Genomic DNA, 12,633 nt, shown 5'->3' with positions numbered 1-12,633 from the left:
CCCACTACAATGGAGAAGACGCAACCGAAGCAATAACACAAACTCCCTGCAGGAATCAAGCTGCCAGTAATTAGCTTTGTGTCAGATGCATCCATGCAAAGAACAATACCAAGTGACAAACTGACCATAAAAAAAAGCTTTATTAACCCTTTTGCACCAGCAGTTCTTCAGGTATCCATTGCCAGCAATGGAGTCCAAGCCAAGTGATCCAATTTTCCGCCCTCAAGAGGTCAGCACTTTACATTCACTTACAAAGCTGAGTGAGGTACATTTTCAGAAGTAGAAAGATTTGGTTGCAAGTCCCATAAAAAGATGGAGTGTTCCTTGGCCATTTTAATAGATTACAAACTGGTATGGTCCTTGAGAACAGAACAACGCAGGCATTTGGAGCTCAAGGCGTCTCAGCTTCCAGGGAGAGCAGAGTGACCACTAGAGCAAGACCCTTCAGCACAATTCCTTCCCAATCTTTTCACCTCTCGGGGTGAACTCCAAGCTGCAGTCACAGCCACTGGGTAGATCTCATCTACCAATCTGGAAACCCAGCCTGAGAGGGTTCAGACTACCCCCAGACATAAGCTGTAAACTCAGAGTGAGAGGAACAGAGAGACCTCAGTGCTCAGTTAGGCTAAAGATAGAAAAATAAAGCTGGTTCAACCAGATATAATACTGCCTACAAATCAGGAGCTGAAGTTCATTGTAACCTGTATGCTTTTTTCCTCCCCAAGTTTCCCATCAATAAAAGCATTTATATGGACACATACATAGTTCAAAAGGCACAGGAAGTAAAAGCATTTCTGAACGACCTCATGTGAATTTAACATCAGTATAACTGTAAAATAAATAAATATGTGCAAGATTAGAAAGATCACAACGTTCTCCTCTGTGACATCTTATTTTGTAAAAAAAAATACACATACGTGCATACACACACCTCACTGAGAATAAAAAAAAAGGTACAAACAGCCTTTTATCAAATTCCTATACATACTTTTACAGGCATTCAGAACATCACCATAAGAAACATTTAAATTACTACCTTAAAACATAACCAAAGGTGGTCTTTTCCCCTATACAACCCTATACTTATTTAGGTGTCTGCAATTCAGATGAGTACATACAACCTCTCCCCCCACCCCCAAGAGAAACTGCAGTTTTTCAGGGGCAAATCTTCCTGGGCAACAATTCATTCCCCCTCACAAAATACTCTGACAACTGCATATTTTGTAAACCAGCCGGAAGCTCCACGTGCATGTGACACTCTGGGATAGCAATAAAGAACATGTGTTAACAGTGTTCAATTAACAAAACAAAAACACCAAACAACCCTAAACAGAAAGGTAGTGGCCAGTTCACAGGTAACTTGGCAGCGGTTCATAGATGAGATAAAAATCAAGGTGCTTAAATTTACATGACGGTCAACATTCCTCCCCAAAAAGGGAACACAAAGTTAAAACAAACCTCTCTCAGATGGTGTAGGACTCATAGCTAAAATCACTTACAGTGAGTACAGTTCTATTGCAGTTTTCTTTTTCAAGTTTTGCTGGAAGAATTCAGCAAAGTATTTGGGATGCAGGAGCAAGGAAAGGGAGAAACTCAACATGAGCTACAAACTGATTCACAGCTAAGTCAACATTTAGAATCTAGCTTTCTAAAACAAAGATTTTAGAGTATCTCATTTTTATGGCATAGAATATTAATTTAGTTACATGTGACACTTCATTCCAATTTTCTGCCAAAACACAGGGGATGAAACAGTTACTTTTCTTTTCTGTGTGTGGAAAACATTTGCAAATTTTAGTTTTTAATTCCTTGGTGCCACTGGCTCCAGGAGGAGACCAACGGAAGGGAAGTTTCAACTGTCCTAGGCAGGATTATAAATTTGCACTTGTTAGCTGTAGAATACTTGCTTTCCTGTGAAAACAGTAAATATTACCTCAGTTTGAAGTGTAATAAAGTACTTCTCCCTGAAACAACACTGTACAGCAGTCTGCCTCAGCCTCCCCAACCACCAGGCAGACAAGGTATCTTACACAGGCACATCAAGTGGGATTTACATTTTTAAAGAAAATCTTACAGCTGCAACTGTCTTTAGCAAATCACAAAGAGTGCAACCATATTTCAGTTCTACTTTTCGTATTTTCCTTGGAAAAAGACCCACACAGTTATCTCACTCTGTAACGATTGCCCAATTTGTTTTCAAGTAACTGTTCCTAATAATCGTCATTCCAGATCCTGTAAATTTATTGTGCTTCCAGTGAACTGAGAGTTATCAGAACCTGCATCATCTTCAGTGGAATTGTGTGGTTCCTGTTAAAGCAAACAGACAGCATGAAGTACTTTCACCTCTAGATGCTTTCAGTGCATATCAGCAAGATTATCTTGAAATTTATCCAACACCAGAGAAATGTTTGGAATGGCTCAGAGGAAACCCAAAGCTTTCCCACGTTAGGGATACACCCAAACAGCATTGCCACAGTTTTTCTGTGGAACACTTCAGATAAGCATTACTAATTGAAAAATATTTAAAAATCACATTTTCCTCCATTAACTCTCTACCATGGCAAACAGTCCCACTCCTCTTGTATTTCAAAGCTTCAGGAAAGGTGCCTCTCCTTAATAAAAAAGCTTTATTTTCTATCCAGAAGAAGCACACTTGGCAGGAACTTGCAGAGTTTATAAAAAAAAAGGTCCCTGAGCAAGCTTTTTAACATAACTGATACTCCCCTAAGGGCACCATTATGATATCTAGGCTCAAGATTTTATTTCCCACTTCCTACCCTTCCTGTAGCCTGCAACACTCCAGTTCTGATGCTCTTTCTTGACCCACCGAGTATCTGCAGGATGGGGTCAGGAAAACAAGGACAGGGCTTGTGAGAAAAAAATGAGTAACATTTAGTTATTCATTACTCAGTAACAGAGGAAAAAACCCAACCACCTCTGATATGTCAAAGGTTGGTAACAGACACAAGATAAATTGTGCAGTGCAGCTCTCTGCTTACTACTCCTTGTGAGTGAAAATCAACTCCCCATGGAAAACGAGGTATTTTCATCAGGCAGAACATGGGAGTGTTCTGTCTTTAATTTCAAGCAAGGCAATAACCTGTCTTTACTTTCAAGCAACGCAATAAAACCCAAAGGCTTGACATGCTGTACCTGAAGTATGTGAACAGGTAAATCCACTGTAAGCTGAGAATGTGAAGAGGAAGACTGAGAGCTCAGCTGAAAGGGCAAATCTCCCTCTCCTGGGGAATCATCCTGTGAATGCAGAAACATGATGAAATCACACAACCCCCAAGTATCTCAGCACAATATCGCAAATTTCACTCAGCCTTGCAATCTTAAGAAATCTGATAAAGCCACTGCACTGTACTAGTAAGGCCTAGATCCACAAAGATGTGGAAAGGTAACTACAACTTAAATCTGAACCTAACTCAGTGTACAACCTGTCATCCTGTTCATCAGCTTGGGACACTGGCAAGATCTGAAAAGGTAGGAACGGTTGATCTTCCAACACATCTAACACTCAGAAACATACAACAAGTTTCATCATGTTTTCTTGAAGCTGATACTTAACTTGAAAGTTGCAAATGTGTACACCTATCAAAAAAGAGATCCATGGAGAACTCTGCCCACAGGCCTCTCCATACCAGAGCTGTTAAGAATAAAGTAGAAGGAACTTACCCTTTTTCTGGATACTATACAGAGATACAGCTGGCAAAAACATATTACCTGCCATTGTCCACTAAGCAGTCCCCACCATTTATTAGGTTGTTTTGGTTTTTTTAAATCTTAAGCTTTATTTTAACAGATTAGAGAAACAACAGTTTAGGCTGAAACTTCTTTTTGCAGGAATGTTTTCATGTCAGTCTCATTTACTTTGTAAATAAGAGGTGGAATAATGTAAGAATACTGCAGAGCTCAAGACCCCATCCAGGGGCAGCAGTACCTGAGTTCACAAATACTCAAATTCTTCCATAAATGTGAGTCTGGATAACAGAGAAGATGAGCATGTTTTTTTCTCCTCAGATCTCACCTGAAGAAGCTGAATTTGCACATACTGGGCTCCAGTGGCAGGGTCCCTTATTGTCAGCCCTCCATTTGGCAGAACTATGTTACCACCCAGTCTACTGCCAGCAGTGGATGACGAGAAGTTGTTAGGGCTTACTTTACCACCCTTGTTTTTCCTCTGACCAGAGCCAGATGTCCCTAAAAGAAAGCAATTTTAATATTTAGATGGTCAGAAACAATTAGCCAAAGTTTTCTGATAGTATTTTTCAACTTTTTGCAGCTGTTTATGCTACACAGCAAATGTCCACAACAGTGCAACATAATTAAGCACCATCTGACAATGCTAAAAGGCCAGAGAGCACTCAGCTGGTGAACTCCAGCTGCTGACTGAGCATCTTTTTATATGAACACCATTAAAAAAAATCACAAACTGCTAAGCTTAGGGCTCTCCCCTGTGGTAGCACAGAAATATCAACGTATTTGTGGTGTTATAGAAAGGAATTAGGAAGTAGGATTGCATTTTCTATTTTTAATTTTGCAACTCATTTCATGAGAAGACATGCACATCATTTTTCTAAACTGTAAAATAAGCATAGTGAAGATCATTATTTACAGAAAGATTTCAAGGACTGTTAGGTAGCTGTACTTGTGTAACCTGTTCTACCACAACCTTAAGCTTTTTTCAGTTTAAAGCAGGAGGAACCAGCTGTTGTATCACAAGCTGAAAACCAAAACCCTAATCAAAACAAATGTAAGGATACAGTCCTGTCAGCTGTTCATGTTTTTGTTTGGATTTTAAAAAAAATCTGTAATAAATGAATGGCTTGGAAAACCTATTTTTAAACACTGAACTTCCCTCTACAGTATTCACTCAATCTAATTAAGCCTATCAGAAATACAAGATGATTATCTAGACCACTTTGAGAAGCCCAGAGTAGCACTAAGGCAACAGTTGGTGAAAAGTGGACTACTGGGAGTCCTGAGTAGGAACAGAAACAGGAATTTAGGAGACATGCTAAGTGCAATCATCTTTTTCAAACTAATGTCCAAAAGACATGATTGGTGATACATGCACATGTTTGATAATTCAAGGCCACTTAGAACTAGCTTCATAAAGCACTTATCCTTTCTTCCATGTGATGATTCACTGAACCAGACAGAATATATGCAGGTATGCATTTTACAAATACACAAACACAACAGTTCTCAAATCAGAAATATACAACAGAAAGCAAAGTAACATTTTTTTTTAGTAAGAAAATAAAAAGCAGATGAAGAGATGGACAGCTAGTGTCTTGTTAACAATCATGAAACATATGGTACAGCTTTCTTTGTAAACTTCCTGTGAATCTGATATTCCACAGAACGTGATTATCCTGAGTAACAGATGGTACACCACATGCATAATTATTTTAACTAGCAATAAACAGGATGGGATATTTAAGAATGTTACTCAGAAACCTGCTTCCATTGCACTGCCAAAAATACTAAATATTTTTATTTAGTAAATTTAACAAAATTAATGGCTTCTCACCTGTGCTGCTGCCATTCCCTTTTTGTTTCTTTTTCTTGGCCAGCTGAATGGCTCTGTAGTCTGTTCTTGCAGACCCACAGCTCTCCTAGTTTAAAAAAAAAAAAAAAAGCCCAGAGATGCAGGGTTTTTGGAATTAAGAACAAAACAAGACAATGAAGTCAGACTAATGAGTTCTCAGATGCAGTTATCTTCTATGCTGCAAACACTGAATTCTAGTTTCCCCCGATATTCTGATTAGAGTTTCAATAAATTCCCTGTATCTACTCAATATCTGGAGTTCAACATAAGAAGTCAGCTCCATATTTATAGGTGTTCAGATTTTAACAGTGTAAATATTTACTCTGTAATGTAAACAAAAAGTTAAGTCTGCAGCAACACAATGAAGCAGAAAGAGAAGACTACTTAAAACCGGAATGAGGACTGAGATGAAAATGCTGCAGTTAGTGTTACAGCCCAAATCTTTCCCTGGAATGAAATGAACAAGATGTAACACATATTCTTGAGCGTTCTTGCCAATTCCATTTCAGATTGCTGCTTATTTTGGAAGGTTCTTCCTGAACTGTCCCCACCAGAATTCCAGTATTTCTTAGAAGAACTTGTCACCACACTGAATCTACTTATGAAAACACACTACTCAACATACCGTTCTACATCCTCCATCAAAAGAGAGCCAAAATGCATGACCTGCAAAATCTGAGAGAAAGGTCTCCCTATAAGGTGTGAGCAGACAGGGACATCCCCAAAGTCAGGCTGTCTCATCTAGGGGTAAAGTGAATACGGCTACTCCATACCAAAAACGAGCTGCCAGTCACTGCGCCAAGATCCATTTCCTTCTGTGCACTGTAGCTCCCGGGAGGGTTGGAGAACACAAACTGTGTCACTACTTTGCTGCCCTCCTGCTGCCCAACCACATCCGAGCAGGGAAGCAAATTCCGTTCAGCTTTAATTTGTGTCAGTAACTCAGGCACATTGGTGCTGCCGAGGCTGCTGGAAGGGGTCAAAGTGGCTGTGTCTATTGTTAAATTATTGCTGGATGTCAACCCGTGCACATCCTGACTGGAATTCCTCACTGACAGAGACGCCAGCGAACCCAAGGCTTCGGCATTGACAGTCTGTACATCATCCAAATTTAAAGTGCTTTGCTGTAAAACTGTTGCACTGGTTCCCAGCAGGAGAGAACCGTCCAGGCTCTGGGGCATGTCGCTGCTGGCCACCAGGATCAGGGGATCCACGGCCTGGCTTAGGGAATTGTTACTGACAGGCAGGTTCCCCCCCAGCATCGAGCCCACCGAAGCAACATCGATGGTGACAATTCCAGAGTTCACCAGTGCCATGTCCGTTGTAATTCCAGCATTGTTAGACACGTTGGAAAACAGAGACACGAGGTCAATATTGCTGAGATCACTCTGCCCTGGACTAGTGAGTTCACTGCTGGGGGTGAGGGAGCTGGTTGCTTCCAGCTGAGTTAGGAGATCTGGAAGACAAGGGTTTGGTTATAAGACAGAGTTTTTAACAGACAATAGGGAGAAAAGGAAGCTTAAAATTGTATAAAATTCTCTATTCTCAGCCTACTAAAACAGTTCCCAACTTCCCTGAAAGAAGATTTAAGGAAAAGCAGCCTACTGAAACAAGTTCATTCCTTTACTAAGAAGCCTTGGTTACAAAAGCACTTGCCAAAAATTTCTCACAATTTTAGAGATCAAGTTCAAGTATCACTTTCTGCTACTCAGAGGTCGCACTGAGGACTTTAGAGGAGGGAGAAACCAACTTCAGTCTCAGAGAAGATTCTGTCATTCATATCAACAGGACTCAGACTTCAACATCAGTAATGACGCATTTACCTTAATAAAATATTTAATTTTTTCACTGCACCCTCCGATAGCCAGACACAGACACTTTACCTGGGCTTAAGTTATGCTGCTTGACCATGTGTGTCTTGATACTGTCTTTGGAAGTGAACAATTTATTACAGCTGGAAACAGGGCACCGAGTTTTTAACAAGTCCACATCCTGAAGATGTTTTTTGGCGTGAATATACAGACTACTTCGTGCTGAAAACTTTGCACAACAGCCTGTAAGAAGATATACAAGGCTTTGAAGTTTCAAATTTAATGAAGTTACAATTTAATGTCCATATTTAATGACTTAACAAATCAGAGTATCCCCTACTTGCTATTTTGCAGCACCTGTACATACACTCAGAGGAACCACATGAAAGTAAATCTGTCAAAGGGTAGGACTGCTCAACAACCTGTTTCTGACAACATGAAACTCTTAAGTTATTCATTGCAAAGCACAACCTTTTCACACTACTGCATCTGAAATTCTTGACAACTTCTGGAAATACCACAAAAAGGAGAAAAAATCATCAAGTAGAGCTGGTTTACTTTAAAAAGCAGAATATTCCAGATCAGACCCAGAAAATCTTTACTCCTGGAGTCCCGCTGAGGTGGTGAGGGTGGTCAAGATACAGTATGAACCAGAGTTGCTCTGTCATTCCTAACTTTGGGAATGATCATTTACTCAATTACAATGTCCTATGCTTACTTTCACCTCTTCAAACTCTGTTGGAAGACTCACTCTAAACTGTTCCCATCCTGTACCAAGCACACATAATCTTTAGGCAAAAATACACACGAGTTACCAGGAAACGCATACAAGAGTGGAGCAATACCTTCTACTGGACACTCAAATGGTTTTGTACCAAGGTGAGTTATACTGTGGCCTTTCAAGTGTTCTGCTCTTGTAAAGGATTTCCCACAGCCTTCTACTGGGCACATGAATCTCCTGTCATCTTCATGTTTCCTACAAGGGAAGGAAATTTCCATTGGCATGACTAAATCCACTACTACTTAGGTACTGGAAGAGAAACAAAGACAAAAAAACAGCCAGTGACTTAGAACAGTATAATCAGAAAAAGCTTCCTTTACCTTTTATGCCTCAGAAGCTTGGACATACTGGTGAAAGACCAGCCACAGCCTTCAAAGTCACAGATAAAAGGTCTTTCACCTTGAATAAAAAATGTTACATTAATAATCTAATACAAAAACACATACTGCTACTAGAAAACATTAAAACCTGCTTAAATTGAGGTTAATTACTGCAGAGTACTGTCATGTCCCTTCCCTCTCATACAATCTGGGCTTTTTCAAACTCAAGGTTATTGCATCAAAAAGCACAGGTATTTATCAATCCACCTCGTATCTTGAAGGTGCTTCAATAACCAGTAACAGCATTACTAAAAACAGAAACACAACTAACCTGTTTTTTCCTATTTTCATGATCTGTCACTGTGTCTTTATTACAAGACAGTGAAGTATGTGATGTTGGTTTCCATCACAACTACAAACTTTAAGTGATACTTTAAAAAACCTCAAAACTGTAAATCCATGAAACCAGGGAAAGAAGAGGACAGCAGAGGAAACACCAGTGACATAAGGCTGTGTTTCAGCTTTGCAGTGGTCCTTGCAAGTCAGAAGTGCTTGCCAGAGCTGAAATTTATCTTCTTGCTGTTCCAAACCTTGGTACATACATTCCACATGTTCTCAGGGTTTTTCAGCTGTTTGTTTGTATCAAGATTAGAACATATGCAATGCTTTGAACATCTATGGACTTGGGAATAATGCTGAAATAGTTGATTTTTTTTTTCTGGACAGAGTGCACAATGACAAAAGCCACAGCTCTGCATGTTCTTAACTACTTTGCATATGGTAACTTCATTAAGTGGGCTCCTACCCGGAGAAGGCCAAGAATCAAACTGATTTCACTGACTCCAAATAGCTCACATGACCCCTCCTGACTTTCAGTTTTTCCAGCAAACTGAGGTCCACATATCACATACTATCTTCAAAGTACAAGTCATCCCTGTGAATACCTGTGTGACTCCTCATGTGGATTTTTAGTCGGCATGCCTTGTCATACTGCTTGTTACAGCCAGGGAATGAGCAGGAGAACTGCTCTTGCTCTCTGTAGTGGGCTCGATTGTGGGAGAATAATGCACTCACTGTGATGAATGTTCTCTCACAGCCTGGGGAGAGAAGGGAAACACACATTTGCTTGACAAAACTGAGTCAGGAAAACTGCACTCTTTTCTCCCTCCCAGCTTTTAGCGAGGTACTTTCATGGTCCTTTTTTCAGGATATTGCATCAGGGAAAATGGGGGGGAAAAAAACCAAACAGTGAAATCCTAAACGTTATTCCCAGGAATACAATTGTTTAGCCGAGGTGTGCAATCAAGTACAGCCTGGGTTAAGGTGCACCCACTGAAAGCTGGCGCTGTGTCTTGCTTGTTTCACTGCACCAGCACAAAGTCGCAGGAGGAAAAGCACAGCATCCTCCAGCTCCCAAACTTTTCCTCTTGATAACTGAAGTGGCCTGGAGCATGACCTTCCTTGACACTCCGGGGTACCACGGAGGGGAAGGAGAGGCGGCGGGGAGAAGCGAGCCGAGCGCCGCACGGCCTCGGGGCGGGGATCCCACTTGCTGGAAGGGGAGGGAAGGGAGCCCAGCCCCCGAGGCGGCTTACCGGGGAAGTCGCAGCGGTAGGGCCGCTCGGGCTCCAGGTGGCTGCGGCGGCGGTGGGCGGCGAGGCGGGCGGCGCTGGGGAAGCGCTGCCCGCACGCCTCGCACTTGTGCGCCGCCTCCTGCTCGTGGGCGCGGCTGTGCGCCCGCAGGTTGTACACGGTGGTGAAGCGCTTGGCGCAGCCCGGCGCCGCGCAGGCGAACGGCCGCAGCTTGTCGTGCGAGCGCAGGTGCCGCCGCAGCTTGTAGGCCGTGGCGAAGGACCAGGCGCAGCCCGGCACGGGGCAGCCGAAGGGCCGCGCCGCCGCGCCCCGCCCGTCCTCGCCGCCGCCGTGCGCCGAGAGCCGGTGCAGCCGCAGCTGCTTCTTGCGGGGAAAGGCCTCTCCGCAGCGCGGCTCCGGGCACGGGAAGGTCGGCGGCGAGCGCGGGCGCGGCCTGCCCGGCTGCTCGGCGGGGCTGGCGGCGGCGGGGGGCGCGGGGCCCGCGGGCTGCTCGGCGCCGGGCCCCAGCGTCAGGACGCCGTTCTCGATGCGCACCAGCAGGCTCTGGTTGTTGATGGTGATGGTCCCCGAGAAGGCGCCCTCCTCCGCCCCGGCGCCATCGCCGCCCGCGGGGGGCAGCGGTGCCGGCGGCGGGGGAGGAGGCGGCGGCGGGGCCGAGCCGGGGGCCTCCTCCGGCGGCTCGGCGGGCGGCGGGCCGCGCCGGGCTCGCCCCGCTTCACCGCCGCCCGCGCCGGGCTCGGCCGCGCCGCGCACCACGTTGAAGACGAGCAGAAGCCCGTCGCTGTCGGACGCGGGCCCCGCCGGCGGCGCGCCGGGCGCCGGGCTGGCGCCGGGCTCCGGCTTCTCCTCCACCAGCAGCACCGGGAAGCTCACGTAGAGGCCCGGCGCGACGGTGCCGCCGGCGGGGGAGGGGGGCGCGGCGGCGGGCGGCGGGTCCCAGCCGGGCGGCGGCGGCGCGGCGGGGCCGCCATGTTGCGCGGCGGGCCGGGCCCGGGCCGCCTCCGCGGCCGGCAGCCCCTGCGTTTCCATCTTGGGGGTCCCTGTAGCAGCGCCTGAAACCGGAGCCGCGGGGCGGGGCCGGCCAGGGCCGCAGCGGAAACCCGGAGCGCGGAGTCACGGAGCGGGTGCGGCGCGGGCGGCGCCCGGGAAACCCGGAGAGCGGAGTGACGGACGGGACGGAGCGGGGGTGTCCCGGGGCAGGGCAGCCCGGCTGGGAATCGCGCAGCGAGGAATGGCTCACGACACACCCAGCGTGACACCGCTGGAATCGTCTCGGGTCCTGGGGATCGTGCTGGTATCCCTGGTAATGGCCCGGAAGAGTGGCAGGGTAATTAGGGTTGGAAGAGACTTCTGGAGGTTACCCAATACAACGCCCCTGTTAAGGCAGGGTCATGCGGAGCAGGTGACACAGGAACACGCCCAGGTGGGGCTGGATTGTCTCCACAGGGACTCGATGATCACCCTGGGCACTCTGTCCCAGTGCTCTGCCCCCCTCACTGTAAAGAAGTTCTTCCTCCCAGCCCAGGAAGAACTGACCATCGCTCCTCTGAAAAGAGCCTGGCACCATACTCTTGGCAGACACCTTTGAGATACTTTCATGGATTAATGAGATCCCCCCACTCTTCTCCAGACTAAACAAGCCCAGCTCCCTCAGTCTATCTTCATAAGAGAGATGCTCCAGACCCCTCATCAGCTTTGTGGCCTTTGCTAGACCCTTTCCAGCATGTCCTTGTCTTGTACCAAGGATCCCAGAACTGGACACAGCACTCCAGCTGTGGCCTCACAGGTAGAGCTTTCCAACACTTAAGGAAAAGGTAGCATTATGTATTTGCCATGGAAGTGTACAAGTTCCCAGCTGCCGTGGGACTGGCCAGCAGTCCCAGCAGATGGTGCTGTGATCCTTCCTCTGCTTTCTGCTCAGCAACTGAGCATCAAGCCTCCTACAGACACACTTAGCTCCAGGTGTACCCCATGCAAAATGTACCCCATTTTGCCTAATGCTACCTCACTAATAGACTTCATAATCTGAATTTCAACTCACAGCTCTTCTGCAGCACTCATACATTTGGGTTCTGTGCCTCTCTACAGTCAATCCAGAGTTAGAAACTCCCAGGGATTTGAGGGGCATTAAACGTGGCTCTACTGGGTAGGTTATGTCCTCTGGGCAATAAAGCTGCAAGCACAAAAATAAGGTTCCTTTTGTGCCTGGGGTGTGAAGGTGAACACACTGGCATGTACCCCAGTACTAAATAATACAAAGGTGGAGAATCCATAATATTTCTTCAGCATCTTGTCAGTGGTATATTTTCAACTCAGATGAGTCTGTGGAAGAGCTCTACATCCCTTGCTACAGAAAAGCCCAGTGTATTTTCTGGTTGTTCCTCTTGAAAGAGCAGGAACCACCCATGTTCTTGGGCTATGAAGATTAGAGTGGTTTCACACAATACCAATACTAACTTTGGACCCAGTCCACTGTGATTATTAATAAGGTAATGCCTAACATATGTCAAAGCAAAGGCTGTCAAATCTGCCTGACAACTATTCACATCTCAGTCGTATAAATTGGCA

The 12,633-nt window shown here is 45.4% G+C and overlaps 1 protein-coding gene across 1 annotated transcript; it reads right to left on the bottom strand.

The window, feature by feature from the left end:
• Nucleotides 1-121: 121 nt before the first annotated feature.
• ZXDC (ZXD family zinc finger C) lies at nt 122-11,413 on the bottom strand. The gene is made up of 10 exons (XM_085072563.1): nt 10,068-11,413; nt 9,417-9,569; nt 8,473-8,551; nt 8,217-8,347; nt 7,444-7,614; nt 6,334-7,016; nt 5,543-5,627; nt 4,034-4,206; nt 3,154-3,255; nt 122-2,307 (listed from the first exon to the last, which is right to left on the bottom strand). The coding sequence occupies exons 1-10, from the start codon at nt 11,092-11,094 to the stop codon at nt 2,221-2,223; spliced, it is 2,691 nt and encodes an 896-aa protein (XP_084928689.1). The 5' UTR covers nt 11,095-11,413; the 3' UTR covers nt 122-2,220.
• Nucleotides 11,414-12,633: the final 1,220 nt, after the last annotated feature.

Source organism: Lichenostomus cassidix, chromosome 12 (genome assembly GCF_008360975.1).
Source record: "Lichenostomus cassidix isolate B80296 chromosome 12, HeHo_3.0, whole genome shotgun sequence".
Taxonomy (NCBI): Eukaryota; Metazoa; Chordata; class Aves; order Passeriformes; family Meliphagidae; genus Lichenostomus; species Lichenostomus cassidix.
This window is presented reverse-complemented; position numbering and strand designations above follow the sequence as displayed.